The sequence below is a fragment of the Leptonotus elevatus genome, chromosome 12 (assembly GCF_054856555.1).
Source record: "Leptonotus elevatus isolate MCC_2025b chromosome 12, RoL_Lele_1.0, whole genome shotgun sequence".
NCBI lineage: Eukaryota > Metazoa > Chordata > Actinopteri > Syngnathiformes > Syngnathidae > Leptonotus > Leptonotus elevatus.
Genome location: NC_141250.1, coordinates 15401805 through 15428692, shown reverse-complemented (window position 1 = coordinate 15428692; position 26888 = coordinate 15401805). Strand labels below are relative to the sequence as shown.

Sequence of the window (26888 nt, the reverse complement as noted above, 5' to 3'; positions counted from 1 at the left end):
ATCGGTGAAAAAGATCGGGTTATATTTAAGGGATCGGCCGATCCCTGATCCCCAAAAACTAAGGAAATCGGGGCCGATAAATCGGCCGGCCGATCGATCGGTGCACCCCTACTGACAAAACCTACCTGATCCGAAACCAAAGTTGTATTCTTAGTGTGGATAGCAGTGGTATTCCTGTGTTTTTCTTGACTGGCCGCCCCTGTAACAAATAAAAACACAGGATGTTATGTTGTGTTATATTATGCCATGTAGAAAACAAGTGTAAGTCTAATCCCTTATTTTGTGGTCATATAAATGTAAACAGTCAACAAATTAGCCAAAGAAATATTGTAAATAAATGTGCTACAGAAAAGGATACCACTCTAAAGAGAATTTAAACTTACACAGTATTTTTTCCAAGTTAAAGGGTATGTCCTTAATGGAGTCGTTCGGAAATGTGGAATTGTACAAGTCACCACCTTGAAGCAGCTTTGCCATAAGAGACCCACTTGACGATGACCTGTCAAAAGCACATGAGGCAACTGTAACTTTCCTTATGAAACATTTTGCCTTATATTTAAAAAAAAATACACATTAAAACAGTGCTTCTCAATTACTCTATGTTGTTGGGTGTTTTTGTAAGATTTTTTTTTTTATGCCACTAAAAGGGGATACCTCGCATTGTCGGTGGATCTTTTTGTAAACCTCGGACGGTTCACCAGGCGTGACTTGTTGTGACAATTGCTGTCTATGTTGCACATGAGGGTCTGCAAGAAAGGGAAGAAGCCGGCGCTGGGCAGGTTCCGGGGTGCCACATAGCCTAGAAAACCAGACAACAAAATGAAGTTTAAACACACATCGTCAAAAAAATGGTATGGTTATGAATTATCAATTGGACAGAACAATGCAGGTAAACTGGTTCAATGAGCTTTGAACATTCAAAAACAATGAGCTTGCTTTTGCCAACGCGGCTGTGAATTAGATATGTTTGCACATTGCATGTTTCCTTATTTGTGTTTGATGTGCATTATGTCATATCAAATTTCAAATTGGAATGACCAAGCTGTCAAGCTGTTACAGCTTGAAGCTGTTTTGGACATAGTGTTACACCCTTATTAGCAATTCGACATTCATGTGATTTCACTATTATGAAAATGGGAAGTGGTCCGCAATTAAAACAAATTTGACACCCTGGAAGGAAAAATACTTCTTCTTTTTTACATCACAAATCATCCCTATTTACAGTAGACTAGATAGACCAACAAAACAAACAGCTAAAAGACTGTTTTTGGTTATGACAGTACTGCTGCACCTTATTCAGAATGATGCAACTACTTTTATAAGCTTCTTTTGCTCATTGAATTTCCTCAGTTGTATGAAATGTACCTTGCCCTTTTATAAACAATTGCTCGAGGCTCATTAAAGGAAAGCTCTTTGTTGGAGAGTGACAATAGAGCCTGTGTATTCAATTACGGTACATAAGAGAGAATTCCTTTCTCATTGCAGTCGAACAAAAAAATAAAAAATAAAAACAGTGTTGTGACAGACGGTGACAACACCAATGAAAACACTATCTGATGTTAAATTAGGAAAATTCATTAACTCATTCACTGCCATTGACGGCTATAGACGTTAATTTTTTTTTTTTTAAACTATTTCTATTAGTTTAAAAAAAAATCCACTTTTGCTAACAAGAGTATGACAACCTAGGACAAAAATGTTTTGTAAATTTAGAACAGATATAAAATTTGTGATTAATCGTTAGTTAACTAGTGAAGTCATGTGATTAATTACAATTAAAAATTGTAATCGCCTGATTGGCCTAATTAAAAAAATAAAAAATAAAATAAGGGCCGTTTAATCGTAATTAATCAAATGATAATTTTGTATCTGTTATAAATGTACAATTTAAAAAATTCTAGGTTGTCATAAAAAATTAAATGAAATAATAATTTAAAAAAATTTACTGATAGAAATAGTTCATATGAATTTTTGATGTCTATAGTCGTCAATGGCAGTAAATGAGTTAAACTGAATGCTTCCTTTTTCTGTTAATATACGTGTCACATTTTAGGATCATTATTCAGATGAACTGCAACAAAGGGTCACTAGGTAGAAGATAAAGTGAAAGACCAACACCTTTAAGTGAGCACCTTCTACCTTTGTTGACTTATAACCCGTTAACTTGAATAGAGGAGGAAAAACGTAGTTCAAAGGTTGGTTGCCAAGGACTTCTTATGTTTGAGGAATTCTCCTTTTATTTGCTCACATTGCAGAAAAGGTAAAACGTGCCAAATCTGTTCACATCAAGATGACTTTGAAAAAATAAAATAAAAAGTCATTTTAATTGCATTCTTGTTTGATACATTTGATGGTTGTCGGGTAAGAAAAATACTATTGTGTGTAGCTGATAAGAAAATTTTATTCAGTTATTTGTTTTGTGTGTGTGTCATGTCATGTATTTATTTAATAATTTTTAAAACAGAGTTGATTTAATCATTTCTAACCATGATTGCAATCGGTCACAAGACAGGTTAGACCAGTGTGAGTTAGGCAAGAGTTCATTACTTAGTTCAATCAACATGTTCTGTTATCATACTGTACATATTTTGTACTGACTGTCATGACTGTGAAGTAATGGAAAAAACTTAACGCATATTTTCCACTTACATGTCTCACAGAGCACCGGCGGGTAATGGTTGCGGGTCACAGCAACAATAATGAAGATGATCAGAGGCCAGATGATCAGAGTCAGCGACCAGACCTAAAACACATCAGTTGCGTTCCATAACTTGCCATCAATTCCTGCCATTAACTTTCTTAGGTGTTACACTCACTGGATGTCTGAATATATTCAGCCCATTTTTCCAAAGAAGAAGCTTGACTTGCTGGAAAAAGCCCATCTTTGGACGAGCCTATAATGGAGATAAAAAATGTATTTAAAGAAAATATATATACATTGTGTTGATGTATGTACAGTATGTGAACATAATGTTTTGTGTGTTAATTAACCTTCCACATGGGAGAAATAAATAACTATCCTGTAAAGACAAGTGGAAGAGAACATTGTGTATTAGCGAAAGTTGGGTTGTTGGCTGCGATCAAGTTCTGCAGATGTTGCGCCTTCATGAGCTTGACGCCACGCTTGGCACAGACATTGACCACATTGATTGCACGTACATTGATCTAACTTTTAAAGCATGGTTCTAAAAATAATTGGGTTATTTTTTATTAGCTGTGTTGCCATTTTAGCTTTCAAAATGTTTTTCTTTTAACTCTCAAGATTTTTTGCATTTAATATCAGTGTTTATTATATAAAACGGAAAACCTATTGGTCCGGCTAAACACATTATGATGTAACCATTTTTTTAAATAGGTTTATTTAACTAGCCTAACTGGTTAGCAAACGTTTTGTAGCTGATGTAAGCTTTATGCAATGAACACAAAATATTTGATACAATAGGCCTATATAGGCCTCTATGACTGTAAAAGTAAAAAAATAAAAAATAAAAAATAAAAAATAAAATATATATATATATATATATATATATATATATATATATATATATATATATATATGGCCAATCCATCTGTAATCAGTTTTTTTCTGGCAAAAATCGGTATTGGCCCTATTAACAATTGAACTATATGAAAAATTGTCCAGATAAAGTTAGTTTAGATTATTTATGTATTTATTCCTGTAGTTACTACCACCTTGTAGTCTATCTGTGTAACTAGTGATTCACAATCACTGCGAGAGATCAGTTAAACGTAATCAATAACGTAGACGTTTTTTTTTTAAGTATCCAATCTCGCTTATATGATGTGATAAAACATTCCTTTTACTACAAATTAGGTATCTTTGTTCACCTATCTATGCCAGCGGCATAAAGAACAATTAAACCCCGCACCTATTGCCAGCCCATTCAAACATGTGAATAATAGCTTTGTGTTCAAATAAACTTGGAATGAGAGCATTTGTGCGTTAATAGAAAGAAGAACATTATTTCACAATAATACGTTTAGTGAGATTGTTAGCCTTATCCATAAGGTTGTTTATCCTTTTTTTTTTGTTATTATTGTACACTACATGTATTGTTGTCTTTGTTATTGTATGACTAATAGTTGAGTATCCAATCACATAAGAGTTGAGTGAAGGATTTAGCCGATTTGAGCAGAATGTTTAAGCCCAAATTTTTTTGACTGCCATTTGATAGAAAACCTGTGTTACTAATGACCGTACAGAAAGTCATGATAACACTTACTCACCTGTTAAATTTGCTCTACCAGTGGGCTTTTTTTCTTCAGTCTACTCTTGGCGTGAAAAAAAAAACAGAAAACAAAAAACACCACTCGTAGTCCTCGCGCACAACGGCCTCTTTTCGTCGTAGGGTCAAACCACCACCGTTGGTTTCGAAAGTTTCTCTTCGAGATAGAAAGCACGAAAAAGTGGTTTGGATTCCGCGTGTACGCCTCCCGTGGGCGATGGGCGTGAAACAGCTTACACCTGCACACGAAACACGCGTCTCCAGCGTGGGAGTGGACAAATCACGGGCGCGTATTTTTTCCAAGTACTGATTCCACGTTGTGCAGGAAATTCAGGAATTTAAGTCAAATAGTCACCAGATTGACTAATGATTCAATTTGTTTAAATAGTTCCTAATGAGAATTTATTGCATTTTTTGATTTGATGAGAACATGTATATCGATATTTATTGTTTAAAGTGTATTAACAAAATCCAAAAATTGTTGCCACGTGGTCTTAAACAGCCAGTATACCAGATGTTGTTGCAGCTCTTGCAATATTTCTTCAATATTGCTGACCAGTGCTCGTCTTCTCATCAATTCTGCAGGGACGTCCTTTTCTTGGTGAAATCACTGTTGATGATGACTGTAATTGTTTATTTCAAGCCGTGAAAATGAATGGTACCCTTCTATTGAATGTTTGGGAACCACTGCATTAATCTTTTAAAACTATAGTATAAGAGCCCCATTTTCATGTCCAATGTAAGTCTACAGTAAAGCACATTCTGTTTTCATGAGTGGAGTTCTCTCTTTTTTTGAGGGGGGCCAATTGAAGCGGCTCCCCTGATCCCGAAACCCACATTGCAGAGACAGAAATTGACTAGCTCTTTTTTTCATGGAAGGAAAAAATATGGGAAAAGGCAAATTAATAATGATTCAACCTTTATCAATTGTTTAAAGATTAAACCATTATTGTGCAAAAATGAGGAACAAGGAAATGTTCTCCTCAAACAAGAGTCAATTAGTAAAGGAGAAGTCACACATGATATGTCAAAGTTATATGAATATATTTTTCTAACCATGCTGTCGGCATACGTAATAAATAATAAAGAAAATGCACCACACTGATGAAACCAATCTTCTAACAACATTTTACAACGGACAATAATACAAGTTTGGCATTGCAGTCTGTTTACGGTGTCACTCCAGATCTGAGCAACACACCTTGGTATAAAAAAAAGTACGGGTAAGATCCGTTACAAAAAGTAACAGCTCAAATACTTTATGAGTCATAAGAGTAACACTGCTTTTTGGCACTTGTGTATCGTGGCAAAAGTCAAAGTTGACATCAGTAAACAATTTTCCAGTGTGTAGGTTGTTCACACTCTTTCTCAGTGTCCCCACAGAAACGGTTGTAAGTGGTTTTTGGATTAAAACCGAGTATTTCACGCTCTTCATGGATACGGAAGGAAAAAGTCGACACCGACGTTCCAATGAAGAATCTAGATAAAGCAATAGAAACAAAATAATGATCAGTTAACAGCATGTTACTGATCCGGTTCTTCAAGTTTCCTAAAGAAGATTAATGATTTACAAAGATCCCAAAAAGCATGTGATTAATTATGTGTTGGTGCAAACAGATCACATGTGCTGTTGGCGGACGTGTTGCATGTGATTAATAAGAATAGCTCTTTCTGGTTACAATAAGCATCGTTGTAATTATAATAGCCAATGTAACGCACAGCACACGGTCAGGATCTTTTTTTCTTTCTTTTTTGCGTCAAACTTTCGCCATTTTTGCTTATTTCTGCCATTTTGCAAAATATTGGAAACGGACCCAAAAGTATGTGCCTCGCTGTAAATATCATGCCAAAGTCATTTGCCCTCACCTGTACAACTGTATCTGATTGTTCTTTTTGTTTTTTTAAGTGAGACAGCTGGAAAAGTTTCCTGTGCACGCGGACCAGCTTAACAATGCAGTTTGACGGTTCATGGAACATTTCAAATGCTGATTGTGTTCACATGCATGCTCAGAGAGAGCACTTATTTTCACAAAATGTACATCAATGTACATCATTTTATGATAAATCTTGATGGGAAAAAAAAAGTTTCAAAGCTTGTATGCCCCCACTTGGCAACCACAATGTCTCTAGCTGTCTCCCTCGCCGCCACCCTTCCTCCCTCCTTCCCCCTGATTTCTAACTGATGTTATCTCCTAACCTCATTTGTCAACAAGTCATGTTTGTCATGTTGCGTACTAAGCAAGTGAAGATGATTGTTCCTTGCTCTGTCAGGCTGAAAAACGCAAAGTGTCTGGAGGAACACAAGATTGGCAGCGCAATGTGTGCACAATGACAAAACTACACGATACACAATTCCCCTCCAATGCTCCTATTGATCACCAATTTACCTTGCATGGGCACAAATCCACTGATCAATGATTGCCACTCCTCCATCTTTAAAAAGCTCCAGGTCCTCTGTGGACGGTTCAAATCGTACCATCTCAGGCAACCACCCCTTTAGCTCCTTCAGTTCTGTTGGATGGCGTCGACACATTATACTTTAACTTTATACTTCATTAACATTTGCCCAGAAAAATGATCAATTCACGTGTACCCTCCAGTTAATCTTAACATTGGACTTTGACTAAATATGCTGTGATGTCATCACCTTCCTCATCTGCATCAGTTGCAACAAAGACTTTATCCAGTTTGTGCTTCTTCATCAGGTTGCTTATTTTTTTGACCGCCCCCTTGAGGCTGGGTACGTCCTCTCTGTGGCCCCAGATGAAATCCTTTCGCCGCAAGTGGACCCCAAGGTATGGACCGCCTTTGGCAGAGCCCAGTTTCGCCTGAGGGGGAAATTGTAAGCATCAACATTATTCCGTAACACTATAAAATGCCTGTAGGTGAGAATCTGTCTGGAGGCACTGAAGAACATCTTGCCTCAACCCCACCTTTGGGACAAGTGTTGTTTTTTGTTGTTTAACCCTATTGCCAATTTTATCTTGGTAAGTTTTGCACTTCCTGTTTTCTCCAGTTCCATTTTAGTTGGCTTGATTAAATGCATTGATGTGATCCAAGCACTTGGGTTTGGATGTTCGGTTTGTGTTGTTAAGAGTGAGGATTTAGTCAGCCAATAGCTAGCATGCTAGCTAGCAAGCCTGGCTAAGTGATATTTTTGATCAAAAGGGAGTGTGTTGTACTGTGTTTATTGTTTTACTGTACATTACATTGGTGGTTGATATTTTTGAATTTTTGTGACAGTTAAAGTTTTTTTTTAAGTGTTGCATCAGCATGCAACATTTAGTATTCTCAATTGTCATTAACCCTAAGTTAGAGATTAAAGAGTTGTGTTGTCTTTAAAATAATGCCAGAATTGTTAAACACCTATTATGCTTTAAAATGTTATTTCAAATACTGCTTCCATGCTTGTTTTAGGATGACAACCTTTTTGACTCTGTAACAAAATATTAATATAATCAATCAATTAGAACTTTTGTTCTGATATCTGAACAAATCAAAAAAAGATAACAGGTTTTTTTTTTTAAGTTTTTAACTGAAGTAACCTTTTTGACAGTGTAGTGTCTCGCAGTCACAAGAGATGCTGACTCACCTTCATGCGAGTCCAGTCTTCATTATAAACGGTGTGGTCGCCATCATCTGTCGAGTTGAGGTACTTTGCTCTGAACTCGTCTCCAATGAGGCGCAGGTGCTTGGCAAACACCATACTGCGGCGGCTCTAGGTTAGAGATGGAATACACAACATATTAGTTTCTTAAAATTCCAACGCGTATCCTTCTGTATTTACAAAGCAACGCCACATAGACGGCAACTCAAATCTCCTGATGTCAAACTACCATCTGACAGTATTTGTACAGATTGAAATAGCACTAACAACAGCTTGCAGCTTTGTTCCGCTCGTGTGCTGTTAAAAACATGTTTGACTTACATTCCAGTAATCTTTCCCAGCATAGTGATCATGGAGAAGTGTCTCTGCCCGGTCAAGCATTACTGAGCTGGGGGGAAAAAAAAGAAAAAGAAAAAAAGAGTTGGATCCGATGACTTGCGATTGCCACCTGTCGTGTCATTGATCCAAACTACACTGCAATGTTTGATTGCCTACTACAGGTGCTTTCAGAAAATAACTTTATTATTTAAACAACAACAAAATGTGAATTAATCTGCAGTGAATTGCATTATTGAGTACACAGTTAAATTTTTCAAAATAATGTGCAACAGCAATCGTCATACATTTCTAACTAGCTAAAGTTTTTTTTTATATGTAGTCCTGTTTTTGTGCAATCCAATTAGATGCTATACAATAGTTATGGACAATAATTCCTCCTTTACACATATTAGTTTCAATGGACACTGTCAGTAGAGTAGAACTGCATAATAGAAAAGTGGGTGTGTCCTATCTATATTTTTCCAACAAAATCTGACAGGTTTTCATATTTTAAATGCAGGATTTTAGATTCTGAAAGTGCACATGAAATTGTGACTGGTGGGTGTCTACAAATATATTTCAATAAGCATGAGTTCTATAATCCTTCTCAGAGGACTCACGTCACTGTAATGTTCTTTTGAAGAACCGGGACCATGATGGAGGCATGGCCTTGTGCTGACAGACAAGTTACGTTTCGAGCTCTCGTCTGTTCGAAGCCCCAAAACCAGCCCCTTGGAAACAGGCAAAAACAAGTGAGAAGAAACATTATGATGAACAAGTCATATTGGTTTTATAGTTGGCATTCAACCTGGCAAATGAACAAACCAACAAATCACATTTGAAGCTACATTTTAAACAATGTTTGTGAGTTCTGTATTACCTGTAGTAGCCCTGTTTATCTTTGTTGTACATCACTTTCTCGATGCATGGCCGCTCATCAACCTTTTCCTCCCATTTCCCATCAGTCCATCCCTCTGCGTAATTTTGCAGCACCACAATCTGATCAATAAATGGACCTCCATTTTCTAGAATCAAAATAAGAAGAAAGTGAAGAGTCTGGACAGACATACAAGGCAGCACGGGATTCAGCAAATGTGCACATTCCTCCAACATATTATATGTTAAGTAAAAAAAAAGAAGAAAAAAAAGAAGAAGCTTACCAGCAATGAATTCCTCATACTCGATCACAGGAACATTGACCTGTAGGCTGGTGAGGCTGAAGAACTCTCCCCAAGGGATGCGGATCTGATGGAGGTTGGGGCTCTGCCAGTGATACATGCGACCCCAGGGGGGAAGAACCAGGACCCAGTCATCACCATTCTTCCTCAGAGATTTGACCAGGGATGCTATACGTATATAAACATCTCGCCGAAGGTTGAAACCCTCTGGAGGGTTCACATCGTACAGGAGATATCTAGGACAAAACACAACAAGATGTGAGTGTGTGTGTGTCTTCATATTCACTGAACTTGTATATTTGGAATTTAGGCAATAATGAACCCACTTACAACCTATGTTACTTTCCATATTTACTGGTAGAATGGGTCAGGCCAGGTCATTATATTTACTTCACAACATTCCAATAGGAATTTACATTTAATAGTTTTGTTTTCATTCTCTTGACACTTGTGCCGTTGATTCATTTGAGCTTTTTTTCTTTCTTTCTCTTAACACTACTACAGTATTTTGAACACCAAAGATATAGTTTACTTCATTTGGTTCTAGTGCAGTAGGCTATGTCATAAATATGTGCTAACGTGTTTCTTTGTAAACTGACATGTAGCAGCTTCTAACACATTACTGAGGCATAGTCGCTTGAGTAGAATTGACGATTACATCGCGTTAAAATGTTCCAGCATTTATGACTATGGCGCCGAATTTCAATATCAGGCAGGATTGTTTAGCAAATGTGTTTAAAAGCTCTGCGACAGATGTTACGTGGCTCATTTATTAAGTTAATCATCAAACATTCAACATTTCGAACGGTGTGTCGTGATAGCAGCATGATTTCAGTATGACATCAGGTCATATTATTACACGGTTTAGATATTGACATTGGAACCTCAAATGTGTTACATCAACCAGTGATTACCAAACGTAAACCTTTAATAACCTTCCAAATGAATCACTGCAGCCAATTTCACGTTAGCCAAGAGCGGCTAGCATAACTGAGCGTGTCACTAAACTCACCGTAGGTCCCTAGCGGCGGCGATGGGTACAGTAGGCGTGTTGCTTGCACTAAACACGTCCTCGCAATTTGCCGTTTCGAAGCCCGCGAAAGCAATCAGAATAGAAAAACATAAAACCCTAAGAGAACGTGTTGGATATACAGCAGCTAATAATAAACGCGTTTCTCTGAACGCCATATTTCCTCAGAGCCACGCACTTCCGGAAGTCGAAAAAGCGTTTGGGAGTTGCCGGGGCAACCCATCCCCATCCAGCGCGCAAGGAGCAACCACTTAAAATAGGGGAATAAAAACTCAATTTTCTGTAGCTTTGAGCACATAGACATTGAAATAATATGATTTATATACAATACATTAAACAACATATACATCAGGAGTGTGTAAAACTAATTGAGCATTATAAAATTTTGTTTTGAGACTAAGATTTTAAGGATCTCACTCGTACACTCGCTTCTGAGTGTCGAGGTGTTTTTTCCCCCCTCCACTATTTTTCAAAATTGAATTCGCCTGCACTGGTCCTTATAGTTCATGCTTCACTAGAGGACGCTTCGACACAAGACGTGTACATATGTACCTGTAAAGTGGCCGAGGCTGACGCCTGGTGGCAAGTGCGTCTGCCACGCAGTTCTGATGTTCTGGGTTTGAATGGCGACTCTAGCCTTCCTGTGTGAAATTTGTATATTTTCACATGGTACTACGGATGCTCCCTACATTCAGGCAAAGTTATGCGGTTAATAATAATAATAATAAACTTGACGTGGCGTTAGTGCCCCGAGTTAACCCCAAATACATTGAAGCTGTTCCCTATAATTTTTATTTTTGTTGTGCTTTGTACTTACACAAACTGCTCTTCAGAACTGTTAGAATTCCCTACACCTTGACTAAGGCCCCATTTCCAGGTGAAGAAAAACAGCCCTAAAGCATTTTGCTTTATTGCAGATATATTATGTTGTTTTGATGATGATTCCCATTTAACATGAGTTAGAATTTGATGGCTTAGTTCTGAGCACTTTTGCAGGCACTTTATCTGAGTTATTATTATTATTATTATTATTATTATTATTATTATTACTATTAATTCCTCTCTTGAAAAAAAATACACCCTTTTCCAAATTAATTAGGTCACAATAATGGTGGATTTGTTTTTAGATTATTGATTTTGTCTCGTTCATATCACAAAAACCTGGCACTTAAACAGAGATGTAGTTTTTTCCATTGTATATTTCCATTCCACTGTAGAGTATATTAGTTTGTCATGTTAATTATATAGTAAAATTGTGATGTGTGATAGGAGCAATGCACTACAGACAAAATAGTATGTTGAAATATTTAATGGGTAGAAAAAAAATCTAGACCTGGTAATGAATCAATGCTGACAACTTATGACAAGTACTTTGCATTGCTATACTATTTAATAAATAGCCAAATGTGTCTAGTATTCTCCATCATCTTCGTCTTCATAGGAGTCAATCCCGACTTCTTCATAATCCTTCTCCAGGGCAGCCATATCCTCTCTGGCCTCCGAGAACTCTCCTTCCTCCATTCCCTCCCCAACATACCAGTGCACAAAGGCCCTCTTAGCATACATCAGATCAAACTTGTGATCCAGGCGGGCCCAGGCCTCAGCGATGGCTGTGGTGTTGCTCAACATGCACACGGCCCTTTGCACCTTGGCCAGATCTCCTCCCGGAACCACTGTTGGAGGTTGGTAGTTGATGCCCACTTTAAAACCAGTAGGACACCAGTCCACAAACTGGATGCTGCGTTTGGTTTTGATGGCGGCGATGGCAACATTAACGTCTTTGGGCACTACGTCACCACGATACAGCAGACAGCAGGCCATGTATTTACCATGACGAGGATCGCACTTGACCATCTGGTTGTTTGGCTCAAAGCAGGCGTTGGTGATTTCAGCCACAGACAGCTGCTCATGGTAGGCCTTCTCTGCAGAGATGACAGGAGCATATGTAGCCAGGGGGAAGTGGATACGAGGGTAGGGCACCAAGTTGGTCTGGAACTCCGTCAGATCAACATTCAGGGCTCCGTCAAAGCGAAGAGAGGCTGTGATAGATGACACTATCTGACTGATAAGACGGTTAAGGTTGGTGTAAGATGGACGTTCAATGTCGAGGTTCCTGCGACAGATGTCATAGATGGCTTCATTGTCCACCATGAAGGCGCAATCGGAGTGCTCTAGGGTGGTGTGAGTGGTCAGAATGGAGTTGTAGGGCTCTACCACAGCTGTAGACACTTGAGGGGCTGGGTAGATTGCAAACTCAAGTTTTGATTTCTTTCCATAATCAACAGAAAGTCGCTCCATGAGGAGGGAGGTGAAACCAGAGCCAGTGCCTCCGCCGAAGGAGTGGAAGACCAAAAAGCCTTGGAGACCAGTGCACTGGTCAGACTGCAAATACAGACACAACATTTGTAGATAGATAGATAGATAGATAGATAGATAGATAGATAGATAGATAGATAGATAGATAGATAGATAGATAGATAGATAGATAGATAGATAGATAGATAGATAGATAGATAGATAGATAGATAGATAGATAGATAGATAGATAGATAGATAGATAGATAGATAGATAGATAGATAGATAGATAGATAGATAGATAGATAGATAGATAGATAGATAGATAGATAGATAGATAGATAGATGGATAGATGGGTGGATAGATAGATAGATACTTTATTGTTGATCTTTTCAAGAAATTAACATATAATAAAACGGATACGAAGAATTGACCCTCACCAATTTGCGCATCCTGTCGAGAACAGAGTCAATTATCTCTCTGCCAATGGTGTAGTGTCCACGGGCATAGTTGTTGGCCGCATCTTCTTTTCCTGAGATCAACTGCTCGGGATGAAACAGTTGGCGATATGTACCTGTACGCACTTCATCTACAAATGCGAAAGACAAAAGGAACAGTTGAAGAGAATAAAAGTGTCAGTACAGATAGCATTTTGATTTACATTCATGATGGACAAGAAACTTGAACTCATCATACAAAAGCTCATGTTTTGTATATTTGCATTAAATTAAATGCAGAGTCCTTCATTTCATAATTCATCTTTTAGCACTAACCAACAACGGTGGGTTCCAGGTCAACAAAGACCGCCCTTGGGACGTATTTTCCAGCCCCAGTCTCGCTGAAGAAGGTGGTGAAAGAGTCATCATGGCCCCCTATGGTTTTTTGGGTGGGCATCTGGCCGTCTGGCTGAATGCAATGTTCCAAACAGTAGAGCTCCCAACAGGTGTTCCCCATCTGGACACCTGCCTGGCCTACATGGACAGAGATGCATTCACGCTTGAAGAGAGAAAGAAGAAGAAGAAAGAGGACATAAGGATGAAGTTTGTTGTATAGTAAGTACAAAGCACACAAGGCGAGATACAGTATATCAAAGCAGTGAATGTGTTCCATTATATTTCAAGCTTGCTATTCCAGAGATAATTTTTTCAGCAATTGGGCATGAGGCTATCATGACAACAAACATGATTTAACCTAATCATATTACTAATTGCTCTTAGATCAGTGAGTGGACCGATCTTTAGAAAGTATCTTGTTTACCATTATTTACAGTCAACAAAACAGGGAATAGCTCATTTGCGTTTCGTCTGTTGTATCAACGTTGACAGTTGACACACCCGTCTTGTGACATAATCCACGGCGCACCCTTTTAGATAAAACTTCCTCGTGCTAGACAGTCATCATCTTGTTGGACTTGATTAGCAAGAGAAACTCCTTCATCTCTCATCCCCTACAATGTGGTTGCAATTGTTAAAACATGTCCTATAAACCTAGTCCGTAGAGCGGAAAAAATCTGCAAACTTTCCATCGGAGATTGAGATGAGAAATTATAGAAATAATGCGTGGAAATTTGGATTTTAAATTATAAGTGTTATAAAAAATCTGGGGTATTTTGAACCACTGATTTATTCATGTTAAATACAATGTTGCATATTCCTTCTGCTCCCTGACACATTAAAGCGATTAAAGGATGCAAATTGGGTAGCATTCGAAAGGTAGAAATGCAGGCAGTTTAGGATGAAATCTGATGATTTTAACCAGGCTATGTTGTCAATAACTTATTTTTTTGTAAATTTCCATATATTTGTGTAAAATCCACATATAGTATTAGACTTTTGCTGTTGCTTTAATTTGGCACAAAAGCTTCATGGTTATAAATGACCTGAATATATCTCACCCATTTATTTTCACAAAACATAATAAACAAATCCTGATAAGATGCAACCAGTAGACTAAATATAATATTGTATTTTTTCTCTCTCTCTCTCTCTCTCTCTCTCTCTCTATGACATTGTGCTAGTATGGAAAGGACAGTGCTCAATGGAGAGATTTGGGGAATCATCTTCTATCATTTCAAAGTGTGTTAGAGCTCATTAAATCCAGGTTGAGATCAGTTCAACTCTCCGGTGTCCATTTTAGTGAGCCGAGCTAATGTGACATCATCTTAATTTCCAGGTATGCAGGTCACTGCACAGCAGCTATTTTTGGGTGCTCATATTGAGAGATGACACCCAGTAGCAATGTGGGAGTGAATGTTTGAGTAAACACTGTCAGGCAGCCACGGATATAGTCCCTGTCAGTATATATATATATTTTTTTTTAAATCAGTCACTAAAGAAAGGAAGTGCTTTTCAATTTAATTGGTTCATCAGTGTATTGTTTCTGACCCTATTATATCACTCGATTTCGATTCAATAGTGTATGTTTGATTCTTTATCTTTGCCATTTTCTATTTGAGCAGGGTGGGTGACATTGCTGTTCAATGGTTTTATCAACATTACTAGCATGGCTAACAAGCTGTGTTTGTACTGCACTGTGCAAACAGGTCTGGATGCAGTATTTTTCCGCGTGAATAAGATTAACTGTGTTATAACCTCGCCAGAAACTACTATCTTGAAAAAATGCATAACTTTGTTCCAAAACGTTTTAAGGCAAAGTCAAAGCAAAATTGTGTCAAATATATATAATTTCACAAATGCCCTCTCTAAGTAGAAATACTTTACTGTACTTGCTTTGTCTCAATCTGATCTGACTTGTTGTTGCCTGCATGTTTTTACGACACACCTACATTTCTGACTGTCATGTCCTCTGTCACACACCAAAGCACGGAAACCAAAGATAGTGTGTTCAACTGTAAGTGTTCACAATAAAAGCTCTAAAATGCAATCAAGCAATACAAATTAATTAGACAGCTCCGCTGTATTACACTCACTCAGTATCTTACACAGATATCTTTGAGTATCAAAAAAAATGCATGAAAAATGGGCCGTGTTAAACATAAGTTCCAGTTGCTGTCCCCTGTGCTGTCCTAAAAGGACAGCCTGTGTCAAAAATAGATCATTGTCCCAGTGATTGGCAGACACGCTGAGCTGAATTTGGCTGTTGCCCTGAATGAGCAGGTGATGATAGTCTAAACTTCTACCCCCGGAGAAATAAACAGCAGGTTTAACAAAAGCATTATGCAGTAAAAAAAAAAAAAAAGAGAAAAAAAAAAGCATAAAGCATACGTACCATTGTGCCTGGTAAATGGAGGGTCCTTTCCACAATCTGGGTTTGACTTGAATTTCTACGGTGCCACTCACAGCAGTCCTCAATGTGGTCTGAGTGAGTTTAACTGCCAGATGCACAAGAGACTACAAGCTATATTCAACTTCAAACCACTCCCACCTGTCTCCTTGGCAGGAACTGTGAGTGTGCGGGCTGTTTGCAAGACCACGAGTTGCTGCCAATATATTTGTTCACACAGTAAACTGATCTTGCAGCCGAAGTGGAAACTTTCACTACTGACAAGCACGGACCTCCAATGTTCATCAAGTATTTGCACATAATGGAATTTGATTATATTCAGTGGCTCTCAGCGCATTATGATTTATGATCAACTGGTGCGAATAAATATGAGGTCAGATAAAAGCTCAATATCTAAAAATATGTCCTCCTCATATGTTGTCCAAACAAACAGGGAAGTTTAGACATTGTCAGTAAAACTAGCAGATGTTACTTGCCATGGTTTGACTATTTTAATATTTGAAAAAAAGTGGAGAGTAGCAAGTTCAATCGATTAATTGGTCCGTGGATGATGTTAATTGGCAATGGAATTCCAAACCGTACAAAAGGAAGCAAAAAAAATACAGTATCTGAATGTGAGCGTTGTGTTTTTATTTTTTCCATTTTTAGTTGTCCACTAAAATCCATTGTGAGGAAAATAACAGAAACGCATTGTCAACAATATAGAAGCACATGGGCAATATTTATTTGATTATTTATACTATTTTAATGTCCTTAACGAGTGTACAAAGTCAAATGTAGAGAAGAATATATTGTGTCATGGATAATCCACTTTTTCGTATACAATGCAATTGACACAGAAGTGTAAACAATTTAAAAAAAAAACATAATACTGCACAATACATTTAAAAAAATAGTTTTTTTAAACTTCTACTTTAACTAAAATAAGTAGTAACAATGTGTACTGTGATGCTGCTCTGAAAAACAAAGCAGTCCACTTCTGTTAGAATAGACACGTGTCTAAAAAAATACAAAAAAATAAAAAATAAATAAAAAAGAATAGACACGTGTCTATCTATAACCATTAAACACGCAGCCACTAGGGGGACCCCAAGAACAATCTCTCTCTCTCTCTCTCTCTCTCTCTCTCTCTCTCTCTCTCTCTCTCTCTCTCTCTCTCTCTCTCTCTCTCTCTCTCTCTACTAACAAGTGCTGTATGGTGATATATCCAGTTGTGCTAATAAGTCCAGCGTGTAAGAAAATAATAATAAAAGTAAGGTATGTCTGTGGTCTTTGCATCTTTCCTTTTTTCCATATGTGGCCTTGGAAGAAAACATTTGCCCCTGCAATTTTCAGATGTCCTTACAGTCTTTGACAGCCAGAGGTCGTAGTTGTTGCACAATGAATACTCCATTTGTGGCACAGTAAATCGAACAGGCAAACCGAAGGGTTATAGCATGAGACACGTGCCACCAAAAAAGAAAAGAAAGGAAAATAAAATTAATTTCTTCTTTCATGAAACTGCCTCCTTTTGAAAAACTACTACTTTTACATTCATTCATTCATTCATGTGCTCATCCATTGAACCTTTAGTGGCCTAAACATTTGGGCGTTGGCTGTAGAGTATTCCAATGACAGAAGTGGGTCACGACTTTGTGGCAACAGAGGCTGTGTACTTCCCAGTACTGTACTGATTGGCATTGTACACAAAGTAAAAAATAAAATAAATAAATAAAGTGTTTGATCATCCCACGTTATTCATCTCATAGACATGGGATGTGCATAAGAAGGCAAATCCCCATGAGGTGTGTTATTCTTGATGAAGCATTTGCTTGCACAGTGTATCCACTGATGAACTGTGGTGTACAGTATATAGCAGTTCTCACAAAGTTGCTGTGAGTTAAAAAAAAAAAATTCATTAAAAGCCTTGTTGGTTGCCTGTTGACTGAAAAAGTGGTTTGTCTCATTTGAAATGTTTCCGATGTTAGCTGAGGCCTTTGCCTCGGAGTTATGCACCGTATCAACAGTTTAGTTTTTCTCAGTCAGCTGAACAGACCGCGACTGCAGTGTTAGCCAAATGAAACCCAGAAATACAGGTGTGTGTTCTTTTTTTCTTTTTTTATCATGCGAAACCTTTCAAGTGAAAACCACTTCATGTAATTCCGACAGCAATGAAGATAATGGAGACTTTAGTAACAATCAGTTTAGACCACCCCGTGCACATTGTTAATGGACTACATTACTGCTGACATTTGTGTTTACGCAACTAAGCCCCACTCGGGCAGTTGCTCTGTGTGCCATTCAGTGTCCTTATGAGGTGAATCACGTCAAGGCTATTATGTGTCTTTCCTTTTCAAAAGGGATGAACTGACAATAGGGAATAATAAACCACCTTTTATACTCTTACAATTCCTTCCAAACTGCGTAGAGCAGTGTGGGAAAGTGTTTTGCATGATAAAGACAAAGATAGCACAAATGTTATTATCAGGTGATTTGTTTAACGATTGCCTCTGCAAGTTGTTTACATCACGGTTTATTGACTTGTGTCTAATAGCATCATGTCAAATTTAGAGGGGAAGTCAACCCTATCAAAACATTCTTGACAATAATATGTTCTATGCAGCCCCACTAGTCTAAATATGGTATTCTGGTTAATATTGCGTTAAAAGAATATGAGTTAAGCAGCAAAATACAGCCATTTTTATCCATCTCAGGGGGCGGCCATTTAGCCACTTGCTGTCAACTGAAGATGACATCACAGTTGCTCAGGTCCCACGTAACAACCAATGACAGCTCAGCTTCAGAAAACAGATGAGCTGTGATTGGTCATTGCCTGAGCCCTGAGCAACTGTGATGTCATCTTCAGTCGACAGCAAGTGGCAAAATGGCCGCCCCCTGAAATGGATAAAAGCGGCTGGATTTTGCTTCATAACTCATATTCCACAAATGTAATATTAATCAGAATATCATATTTTGACCAATGAGGTCACATATAACATGTTACTGTCAAGAAATGTTTATGGTTGACTTTCATGTTCCATGGGAACATTCTTGTGAATGAATGATTCACCCGTTTCATGTTGTGCTGTTTGACTTCATCTTATCATCTCATATTATACAACTGCAGAATTTGTACTGTGTGGAACAGGCTTTAAGGTCAAACTTCTGAAACTAGCTGTGTGAAACCGATAGATTATCTTCCTCTCACTCCAAATATAATACAGTAGATAGAGCAATGCACTCCAATTCTCGTACACCCGTACACACCCAAACCCAAAACCCAAACAAAGCCTTGGGTGGTGACATCCTTCTGCATTGTGTTGTCTATTGAGCGGATGAACGTGTCATTGTGCCATCAGCAGGTTCTCTGATTACAGCTCATATCAAATCACTGCTCACCTCAAAGTGCAGGTATATAAAGGCGAGCAACACAAGTGGCACAAGAACGACATCTTCTTACTGACACCTCAACGTTGGAAAAGCGAGATCAACAATGGTAAGATCGTGTTTGCTAAAAAACGACATCGTGAGAAATGTGCATGAATACATTTAGTGTCAATATAAAGTATTTGTGTACTATTTTCTCTTTTCACAGCGTGAATGCATCTCCATACATGTGGGCCAAGCTGGGGCTCAGATTGGCAATGCATGTTGGGAGCTGTACTGCCTGGAACATGGCATTCAGCCTGATGGTCAGACGCCCTCTGATAAAACAATCAACTGCGGCGATGACTCCTTCAACACCTTTTTCAGTGAGACGGGAGCAGGAAAGCATGTCCCGAGAGCCATCTTTGTAGACCTGGAGCCCACTGTCATTGGTCAGTGATTGAGTGGATTTCTTGACGAAAACATTCAGAAAGCATTGTGGGGAAATGAAGCTCCGTTTTGTTTTTTTGTGTTCAGATGAAGTGCGTACAGGTACGTACCGTCAGCTGTTCCATCCAGAACAGTTAATCACAGGGAAGGAAGATGCTGCCAATAACTATGCCCGTGGTCACTACACCATTGGCAAGGAGATTATTGATCTGGTTCTGGACAGGACTCGCAAACTGGTGAAACACTTTACAACAATAGTGCATCAAAACGTTTTAAAATCAATAAATTCCTCATTGGAAAAAGATGAGGTTAGTATATCTACCTTAGAAGCTTTGGCTTTTCTCTGTGGAGTTGCTTAGGTTTGGTTGCAAAAATTTGCATTCTAGGTTAATTGATAACTTTAAATTAATGACAATGTAGTGTGAATGTAATTATGGAAGAGTTGTTGTCTATTAGAGGTGTATCCTGCCTCTTGTCTACGAGTCAGCTGGGCTTAAATTGATGAATGGATGGATTATTCATCTTCCTGTGTAATCTTACGTTTTTTCAGGCTGATCAATGCACTGGCTTGCAAGGATTCCTCATCTTCCACTCCTTTGGTGGAGGCACTGGCTCTGGTTTCACATCCCTCCTCATGGAGAGACTGTCAGTTGATTATGGGAAAAAGTCCAAGCTTGAATTTGCAATCTACCCAGCCCCTCAGGTGTCCACAGCAGTGGTCGAGCCCTACAATTCCATTCTGACCACTCACACCACCCTCGAGCACTCCGACTGCGCATTCATGGTGGACAATGAAGCCATCTACGACATTTGTCGTCGGAACCTTGATATTGAAAGGCCAACCTACACTAACTTGAACAGGCTGATTGGCCAGATTGTGTCTTCCATCACAGCCTCTCTTCGCTTTGACGGAGCCTTAAATGTAGACCTGACGGAGTTCCAGACCAACTTGGTGCCCTACCCTCGTATCCACTTCCCTCTGGCCACATATGCCCCAGTCATCTCTGCTGAGAAGGCCTACCATGAGCAGCTGTCTGTGGCCGACATCACAAATACCTGCTTTGAGCCAGCCAACCAGATGGTCAAGTGCGATCCTCGTCATGGTAAATACATGGCCTGCTGTCTGCTGTATCGTGGTGACGTAGTGCCTAAAGACGTCAACTCCGCTATAGCCGCCATCAAAACAAAACGCAGCATCCAATTTGTGGACTGGTGTCCTACTGGTTTTAAAGTGGGCATCAACTACCAACCTCCAACAGTGGTTCCTGGAGGAGATCTGGCCAAGGTGCAAAGGGCCGTGTGCATGTTGAGCAACACCACAGCCATCGCTGAGGCCTGGGCCCGCCTGGATCACAAGTTTGATCTCATGTATGCTAAGAGGGCTTTTGTGCACTGGTATGTTGGGGAGGGAATGGAGGAAGGAGAGTTCTCGGAGGCCAGAGAGGATATGGCTGCCCTGGAGAAGGATTATGAAGAAGTTGGTACCGACAGCGTTGGTGAAGACGATGAAGAAGAGGAATATTGACCCAAAGGCACAAGAAGAAACACAATTTAAGGCCTGAAAGTCATGCTTATCTTATATAATGAAGATTTCTTGGTTGGAACTTCCACAGAGATCCTTTCTTTGTGCAGCGTCAGACTCTCTTTTGTGCACCACCCCCACACTTATTCCCGCACATGTGGAATGTAAGCTATGAAAGGGCTCCAATGTCAGTTTCTATATACCATTCAGCAGTGACTCTGTGTTAGAGTTAGAGAATAACCAACTAATTTACTGTCTGCTGTTGTTTGTGTAGTTCATACTCGACTGTAGCAACAAATAAATCCCACAAATCTTATCCGACATTACACACACTGTGATAAGGAAATGATTTAACAACTTTGAGTAAGTAAAGAACTAAAGTAGACATCTCTCCATTTTTTTCCCTGTTAATTTAATTCACATGTCTAAATATACTGCAATCATCACTTATATTTGTGCATTAAAAATTATATGATAACAATTAACCATTGCAGTTTCCTATATCAGTTTTTTTTTTATCGGTGGTCATATTATCACTGAAAAGGGTTTTCCTTATTGTACTCACACACCTTGTTGATAATAAACCATGAGTAAGAGATTCACACGAGGAGATGAAAAAATTATCTGACAACCAAATGACCCGGAGCATGGAGTCCAATTTCCAGATGATTCACAGGTCCAGCAGCTGTGAACTGTGTCTGCTCACTGTGTTTGCTTTTTCACCATCTACATTTGGGTCAAAGTGAATTTTTCTGAGAGAGAAAGAGAGAGAGAGAGAGAGAGAGAGAGAGAGAGAGAGAGAGAGAGAGAGAGAGAGAGAGAGAGAGAGAGATGGAAGAACTTGTTGATTTCTCTGTCGGCAGCATGAATTGAAGGGGTGAATTTAGAAGCAAGCCTTCCATGGTTCAAGTTAACAATTCTTTCACGTAACACTAAAAATGATGTTGACGTGTGACTGATTTTCACTATTACATCTGACAGACAACCAATTTTATTGTATAATTATTATTAGAATTTATGGTAGTCGCATGCTATGTAGTAGGCCTATGTTGGCATGTGACAGATGGATTCTTAAACATGCTCATTTAATAGTTGTTTGAATAAATAAAAAAAGCACTTCACTCAGAAATTTGGGATAAATAAAAGTGCTATGATTTTCCGGGTTCATTATTAGCTGACTGCATGTGCAGCTCCGGCCACCTAAATGGAACAGATTTAAAGTAGGACGTGTGGCTTTGAGCCTTTCCGAAGCCAGAACTGGCTCAGCCTGCTTCCATGACTAGGCCATCACACCGGAAACTATAGGGGGCTGAGTTGACTGGCACTGAAAAGGATGAGCTCAATTTATGTACTTTACTGATTTACTGCTAAGCTAGATACCAACTACAATATATCTTCTCTAAACCAGTGGATTAAACTCACTTTCAGAGGGTCTTTATGACTGTGAAAATAATTTAAATATAAAATCACCTTGTTATATTGTTACAGATACACAATTGCCCCTTCATTTGATTAATCTAAATATATTTTAACAACTCATAAATTTGAAATCAGAAGTCATTAAAAATAGTGGCAAGTTATAGGGAAAGATTTTCTGCTAAAATGAAAATAACAAATCAATTTAGCAAGAAACGTTAAGTAGACAAATTGGCTTTAGTGGGCCAACTAAAATGGCTGGATCTGGCCCTGGGCCTTAAATTTGACACACATGCTGTAATCTAAATAAGAACAATGTCGACTACTGCATTTTAACGTCATTACAAATCTAAGTATTTGTTGAAGTGGTAGCCTTAGCCTATTTGTGTAAAACGTCTGAGAATCCCTGCACTTGTCCATTCACAATACTTACGAAACAAAAGATTATTTATATACCAATTTCATATGCAAGGCAATTTACATGGTTAAAAATACTAACAGCCAAACACATAAAAAATATAAAAATAAATAAAATAAAATACAACTTACTAACGTTTCTAAAAGAACGTACTGCTCTGCAATATATATATATATATATATATATATATATATATATATATATATATATATATATATATATATTTTTTAATTTTTAATAAAGATGGGATTTATACTCCAAACATCATAATTATTTTTAACAAATAATTTTTCAGGTTTTATTTGTAGTTTCTGTTTTTCAAAATAATTTGTTTTTCTGTTTCTCAGATCTTTTTCAGTTTTTTTTTTATTTTTAACCCCCACCACCGTTTTTTTAGAGTAATTCTTCTGTTTTTGTTGTTGTTTTTTGTATCAGAATAATTTTAGTTTTGTTTTCCACCCCCATCCCCCCTCCCCCTGTTTTCATGAATATTTTTGTCCTCTTTTTTTTATTGCATAAAACTGTTTTATGGATTTGCCCCCCGATTTTACTGAATATTTCTTTCTGTTGTTTAAATTCTGTTATTTCTGAATATTTAGGGGAAATAAGTGATTCGGAAAGACAGGTAAAATATTTTTAAAAACCGAAAAAAAATCGGGGGAATGCTAAAAACATAAGAACACGCAAAGTAAAATTATTTAGGTCAAAATCTGCGTTCAAGTGAAACCTTTGGCAGGCGAATGAGAAGGTAACATCCGTTTTTCTCTCCACATTTCCCCCCCTCTTTGACCAATGAGCTCTGCAGCTGCTGCCTGCCCTCCTCCACTTCCCCTGCCTATATAAACACTAGCTCGCCTCCGCCTCTGCACTATTCCTTGTCTCTGAATCCTGTACGTCGTTCAAAGGACAAGACAGACAAAATGGTGAGTAACCTCGTGGTTAGTTGATTATTTCACGCCCCTCCCTGTTCTCGCCATAGTGAGTAGCAACCTGAGCTAAGGTCTGTGTCACGCTAACTAGGTTTAGTCCATCATGTTAGCGGGCCAAAAGTAGCGGTCCTCCATGAGGTGACTGTGGATGTATGCTAACGTGGAATGTTTGAGTATTTTTAAGGAATAATGCGAACAGGTCATTTTGCGCTGATTAAACGAATGACAATTAAACTCCTAATTGAGCTTTAAACTAGGTTAAACGACTAAATTTATAACATAATTTATTGACGTTTTTATACGTGATTATCGTGTTAAGAATCTTTTAGAAAGCTTGTGGACGTGATGCTGGTAAAATATTGTGTGGCGTTGGCGTAGTCGGTGGAAGCGGGGAAAAAAAGGAGTGGTCTGTAGTCAATAAGTTTCGTGTCCGCCATGTTTTGTTTTTTTTCCGTATAGCGTCCATTTTTCAGCCTTTGGGCGTATTTTTTTTTTCGTGGTGGGGGGAGGGGGCGGTTGGGAGAGGCTCATCCCCAGCATTACGCAGCACTATGCAGCTGGAAAGAATGGGGGATGGGAGAGGCCACAAATGGGGGGGGGGGGGCTTGTTTACGTGGGCATACTTTCCACATTGATGAGGGAACTTCTCCGTTTTACAGAACTTTCCCCCCCCCCATTGTTTAAATTGTTGCAATTTAAGGATGAATTCCTTTTTATGCATAATTCAGTAGCTGTTAAGTTTTATCAATGATTACAATCTATAGCTTGATGTAACAACTTTTTTATTTATTTATTTATTTTTCTCCATCCAGCGTGAGTGTATCTCTATGCATGTCGGCCAAGCCGGAGCCCAAATGGGCAATGCCTGTTGGGAGCTTTATTGCCTGGAGCATGGCATCCAGCCAAATGGGCAAATGCCCTCTGACAAGACTATTGGAGGAGGCGATGACTCGTTCAATACCTTCTTCAGTGAGACTGGTGCCGGAAAACATGTGCCGAGGGCAATTTTTGTTGATCTGGAGCCCACTGTCATTGGTGAGTAACTGGTGACTCGTGTTAAATTCTATTTTGGAGCTTTAAAGTCATTTCTTAAATAATGTCTCAAACTTTGGAATTTGTGTTATACAGATGAGGTTCGTACAGGTATCTATCGTCAGCTGTTCCACCCAGAACAATTGATCACAGGAAAGGAGGACGCAGCCAACAACTATGCCCGTGGGCACTACACGATAGGCAAGGAGATCATTGATATTGTCTTGGACAGGACTCGCAAGCTGGTAAGTGCTTTGGACAACTTGAGCATTTATTTAAAGGTTAGGTAAACTCAAACTGTTACAAATGTGTTATGTTGGCCCCTACCAGTCTAAATGTGTTTGTGGCATATGAGTTGAGCAGCAAAATCCACCTGGTTTTTAATCCATTTTAGTGGGTTGCCATTTTGCAACTTAATTGAAATCACATCACAGTTGCTCATGTAACAACCAATCATGGTTTAGGTTCAGAAAAGGGGTTAGTGATTGGTTGTTTCCTGAGCAACCGACATCTGCTGTCAAGTGGCAAAATGGCCGCTGCCTGAGATGGATAAAAAGGAGTGGGTTTTGCTACTTTTAATTATATTTCACAAATGCAGTATTTAGACTACTGGGGTTGCATATAACATATTGTAAAGAGAATTTTGGGGTTGGCTTGCCATAAAAAAATAAAATAAATCACTAACAAATCTATAATTTTTTTTATTATTATATAATGAGACTACTTGATCTTTCAGGCTGATCAATGCACTGGCTTGCAAGGATTCCTCATCTTCCACTCCTTTGGTGGCGGCACCGGCTCTGGTTTCACCTCCCTGCTCATGGAGAGACTGTCTGTAGATTATGGGAAGAAGTCCAAACTTGAATTTGCTGTCTACCCAGCCCCTCAAGTGTCCACAGCAGTGGTCGAGCCCTACAATTCCATTCTGACCACTCACACCACCCTCGAGCACTCCGACTGCGCCTTCATGGTGGACAACGAAGCCATCTATGACATCTGCCGCAGGAACCTCGACATTGAAAGGCCAACCTACACTAACCTGAACAGGCTGATTGGCCAGATTGTGTCTTCGATCACAGCCTCTCTTCGCTTTGACGGTGCCTTGAATGTTGACCTGACGGAGTTCCAGACCAACTTGGTGCCCTACCCTCGTATCCACTTTCCCCTGGCCACATATGCCCCAGTCATCTCTGCAGAGAAGGCCTACCATGAGCAGCTGACTGTGGCTGACATCACAAACGCCTGCTTTGAGCCAAACAACCAGATGGTCAAGTGCGATCCTCGTCATGGTAAATACATGGCCTGCTGTCTGCTGTATCGTGGCGACGTAGTGCCCAAAGACGTCAACTCCGCTATAGCCGCCATCAAAACCAAACGCAGCATCCAGTTTGTGGACTGGTGTCCTACTGGTTTTAAAGTGGGCATCAACTACCAACCTCCAACAGTGGTTCCTGGAGGAGATCTGGCCAAGGTGCAAAGGGCCGTGTGCATGTTGAGCAACACCACAGCCATCGCTGAGGCCTGGGCCCGCCTGGATCACAAGTTTGATCTGATGTATGCCAAGAGGGCTTTTGTGCACTGGTATGTTGGGGAGGGAATGGAGGAAGGAGAGTTCTCGGAGGCCAGAGAGGATATGGCTGCCCTGGAGAAGGATTATGAAGAAGTTGGTACCGACAGCGTTGGTGAAGATGATGAAGAAGGAGAAGAGTACTAAACCGTCAGATCGCTCAGTCTTTACAGTTACAAGTTCTAAAAATTCAGAAATGGCGTGCTCTTGATGTTCTGCCTGTTGGTTGTCATTGCACAGTTAATAAAAGTTCCAAAGCACTTCCATGTAGTTGTGATTTTATTATGTA

At 39.0% G+C, this 26888-nt stretch overlaps 5 protein-coding genes across 5 annotated transcripts in view; 2 read left to right on the top strand and 3 right to left on the bottom strand.

Annotated features, from left to right (window-relative positions):
- The window catches only part of abca12 (ATP-binding cassette, sub-family A (ABC1), member 12), a 59915-nt gene extending 55518 nt beyond the window's left edge, over positions 1-4397 (bottom strand). The window contains exons 1-6 of the mRNA XM_086090491.1: positions 4249-4397; positions 2817-2894; positions 2650-2743; positions 655-799; positions 384-499; positions 126-199 (exon numbers count right to left, since the gene is read on the bottom strand). Coding sequence (XP_085946617.1) covers positions 126-199; positions 384-499; positions 655-799; positions 2650-2743; positions 2817-2882 — 495 coding nt within the window. The 5' untranslated portion in view covers positions 2883-2894; positions 4249-4397. The remainder of the gene's footprint in view (positions 1-125; positions 200-383; positions 500-654; positions 800-2649; positions 2744-2816; positions 2895-4248) is intronic.
- An 873-nt stretch (positions 4398-5270) lies between these two features.
- Positions 5271-10562, bottom strand: pofut2 (protein O-fucosyltransferase 2). Its single transcript, XM_086090671.1, has 9 exons — positions 10363-10562; positions 9333-9586; positions 9053-9197; positions 8793-8903; positions 8176-8242; positions 7840-7965; positions 6895-7075; positions 6635-6758; positions 5271-5726 (listed from the first exon to the last, which is right to left on the bottom strand). Exons 1-9 carry the CDS (start codon positions 10536-10538, stop codon positions 5573-5575), a joined length of 1338 nt encoding a protein of 445 aa, XP_085946797.1. The 5' UTR covers positions 10539-10562; the 3' UTR covers positions 5271-5572.
- A 1111-nt stretch (positions 10563-11673) lies between these two features.
- On the bottom strand, positions 11674-16064 carry LOC147164730 (tubulin alpha-4A chain). The gene is made up of 4 exons (XM_086090670.1): positions 15906-16064; positions 13451-13673; positions 13118-13266; positions 11674-12762 (listed from the first exon to the last, which is right to left on the bottom strand). Exons 1-4 carry the CDS (start codon positions 15906-15908, stop codon positions 11791-11793), a joined length of 1347 nt encoding a protein of 448 aa, XP_085946796.1. The 5' UTR covers positions 15909-16064; the 3' UTR covers positions 11674-11790.
- A 3255-nt stretch (positions 16065-19319) lies between these two features.
- LOC147164729 (tubulin alpha chain-like) lies at positions 19320-21639 on the top strand. The gene is made up of 4 exons (XM_086091047.1): positions 19320-19395; positions 19495-19717; positions 19803-19951; positions 20266-21639. The coding sequence occupies exons 1-4, from the start codon at positions 19393-19395 to the stop codon at positions 21238-21240; spliced, it is 1350 nt and encodes a 449-aa protein (XP_085947173.1). The 5' UTR covers positions 19320-19392; the 3' UTR covers positions 21241-21639.
- Positions 21640-23828: 2189 nt separating this feature from the next.
- Positions 23829-26859, top strand: LOC147164728 (tubulin alpha chain). Its single transcript, XM_086090841.1, has 4 exons — positions 23829-23994; positions 24813-25035; positions 25129-25277; positions 25769-26859. Exons 1-4 carry the CDS (start codon positions 23992-23994, stop codon positions 26744-26746), a joined length of 1353 nt encoding a protein of 450 aa, XP_085946967.1. The 5' UTR covers positions 23829-23991; the 3' UTR covers positions 26747-26859.
- The last annotated feature ends 29 nt before the right edge of the window (positions 26860-26888 follow it).

What these genes read in the sequence shown, in the direction of transcription:
- pofut2 (XM_086090671.1), bottom strand. Translation starts at nt 10,538, where the DNA reads ATGGCGTTCAGAGAAACGCGTTTATTATTAGCTGCTGTATATCCAACA. An exon ending in GATAAACAGGGCTACTACAG is followed by an intron (nt 8,904 to 9,052) that starts GTAATACAGAAC and finishes CCTGTTTCCAAG; the next exon opens with GGGCTGGTTTTGGGGCTTCG. An exon ending in TGGATTTGTGCCCATGCAAG is followed by an intron (nt 5,727 to 6,634) that starts GTAAATTGGTGA and finishes TGCTTTATCTAG; the next exon opens with ATTCTTCATTGGAACGTCGG.
- LOC147164730 (XM_086090670.1), bottom strand. An exon ending in CCTGGAACCCACCGTTGTTG is followed by an intron (nt 13,267 to 13,450) that starts GTTAGTGCTAAA and finishes TCGCATTTGTAG; the next exon opens with ATGAAGTGCGTACAGGTACA. An exon ending in TCGACAGGATGCGCAAATTG is followed by an intron (nt 12,763 to 13,117) that starts GTGAGGGTCAAT and finishes CTGTATTTGCAG; the next exon opens with TCTGACCAGTGCACTGGTCT.
- LOC147164729 (XM_086091047.1), top strand. An exon ending in CCTGGAGCCCACTGTCATTG is followed by an intron (nt 19,718 to 19,802) that starts GTCAGTGATTGA and finishes TTTTGTGTTCAG; the next exon opens with ATGAAGTGCGTACAGGTACG. An exon ending in TGGACAGGACTCGCAAACTG is followed by an intron (nt 19,952 to 20,265) that starts GTGAAACACTTT and finishes ACGTTTTTTCAG; the next exon opens with GCTGATCAATGCACTGGCTT.
- LOC147164728 (XM_086090841.1), top strand. An exon ending in TCTGGAGCCCACTGTCATTG is followed by an intron (nt 25,036 to 25,128) that starts GTGAGTAACTGG and finishes TGTGTTATACAG; the next exon opens with ATGAGGTTCGTACAGGTATC. An exon ending in TGGACAGGACTCGCAAGCTG is followed by an intron (nt 25,278 to 25,768) that starts GTAAGTGCTTTG and finishes TTGATCTTTCAG; the next exon opens with GCTGATCAATGCACTGGCTT.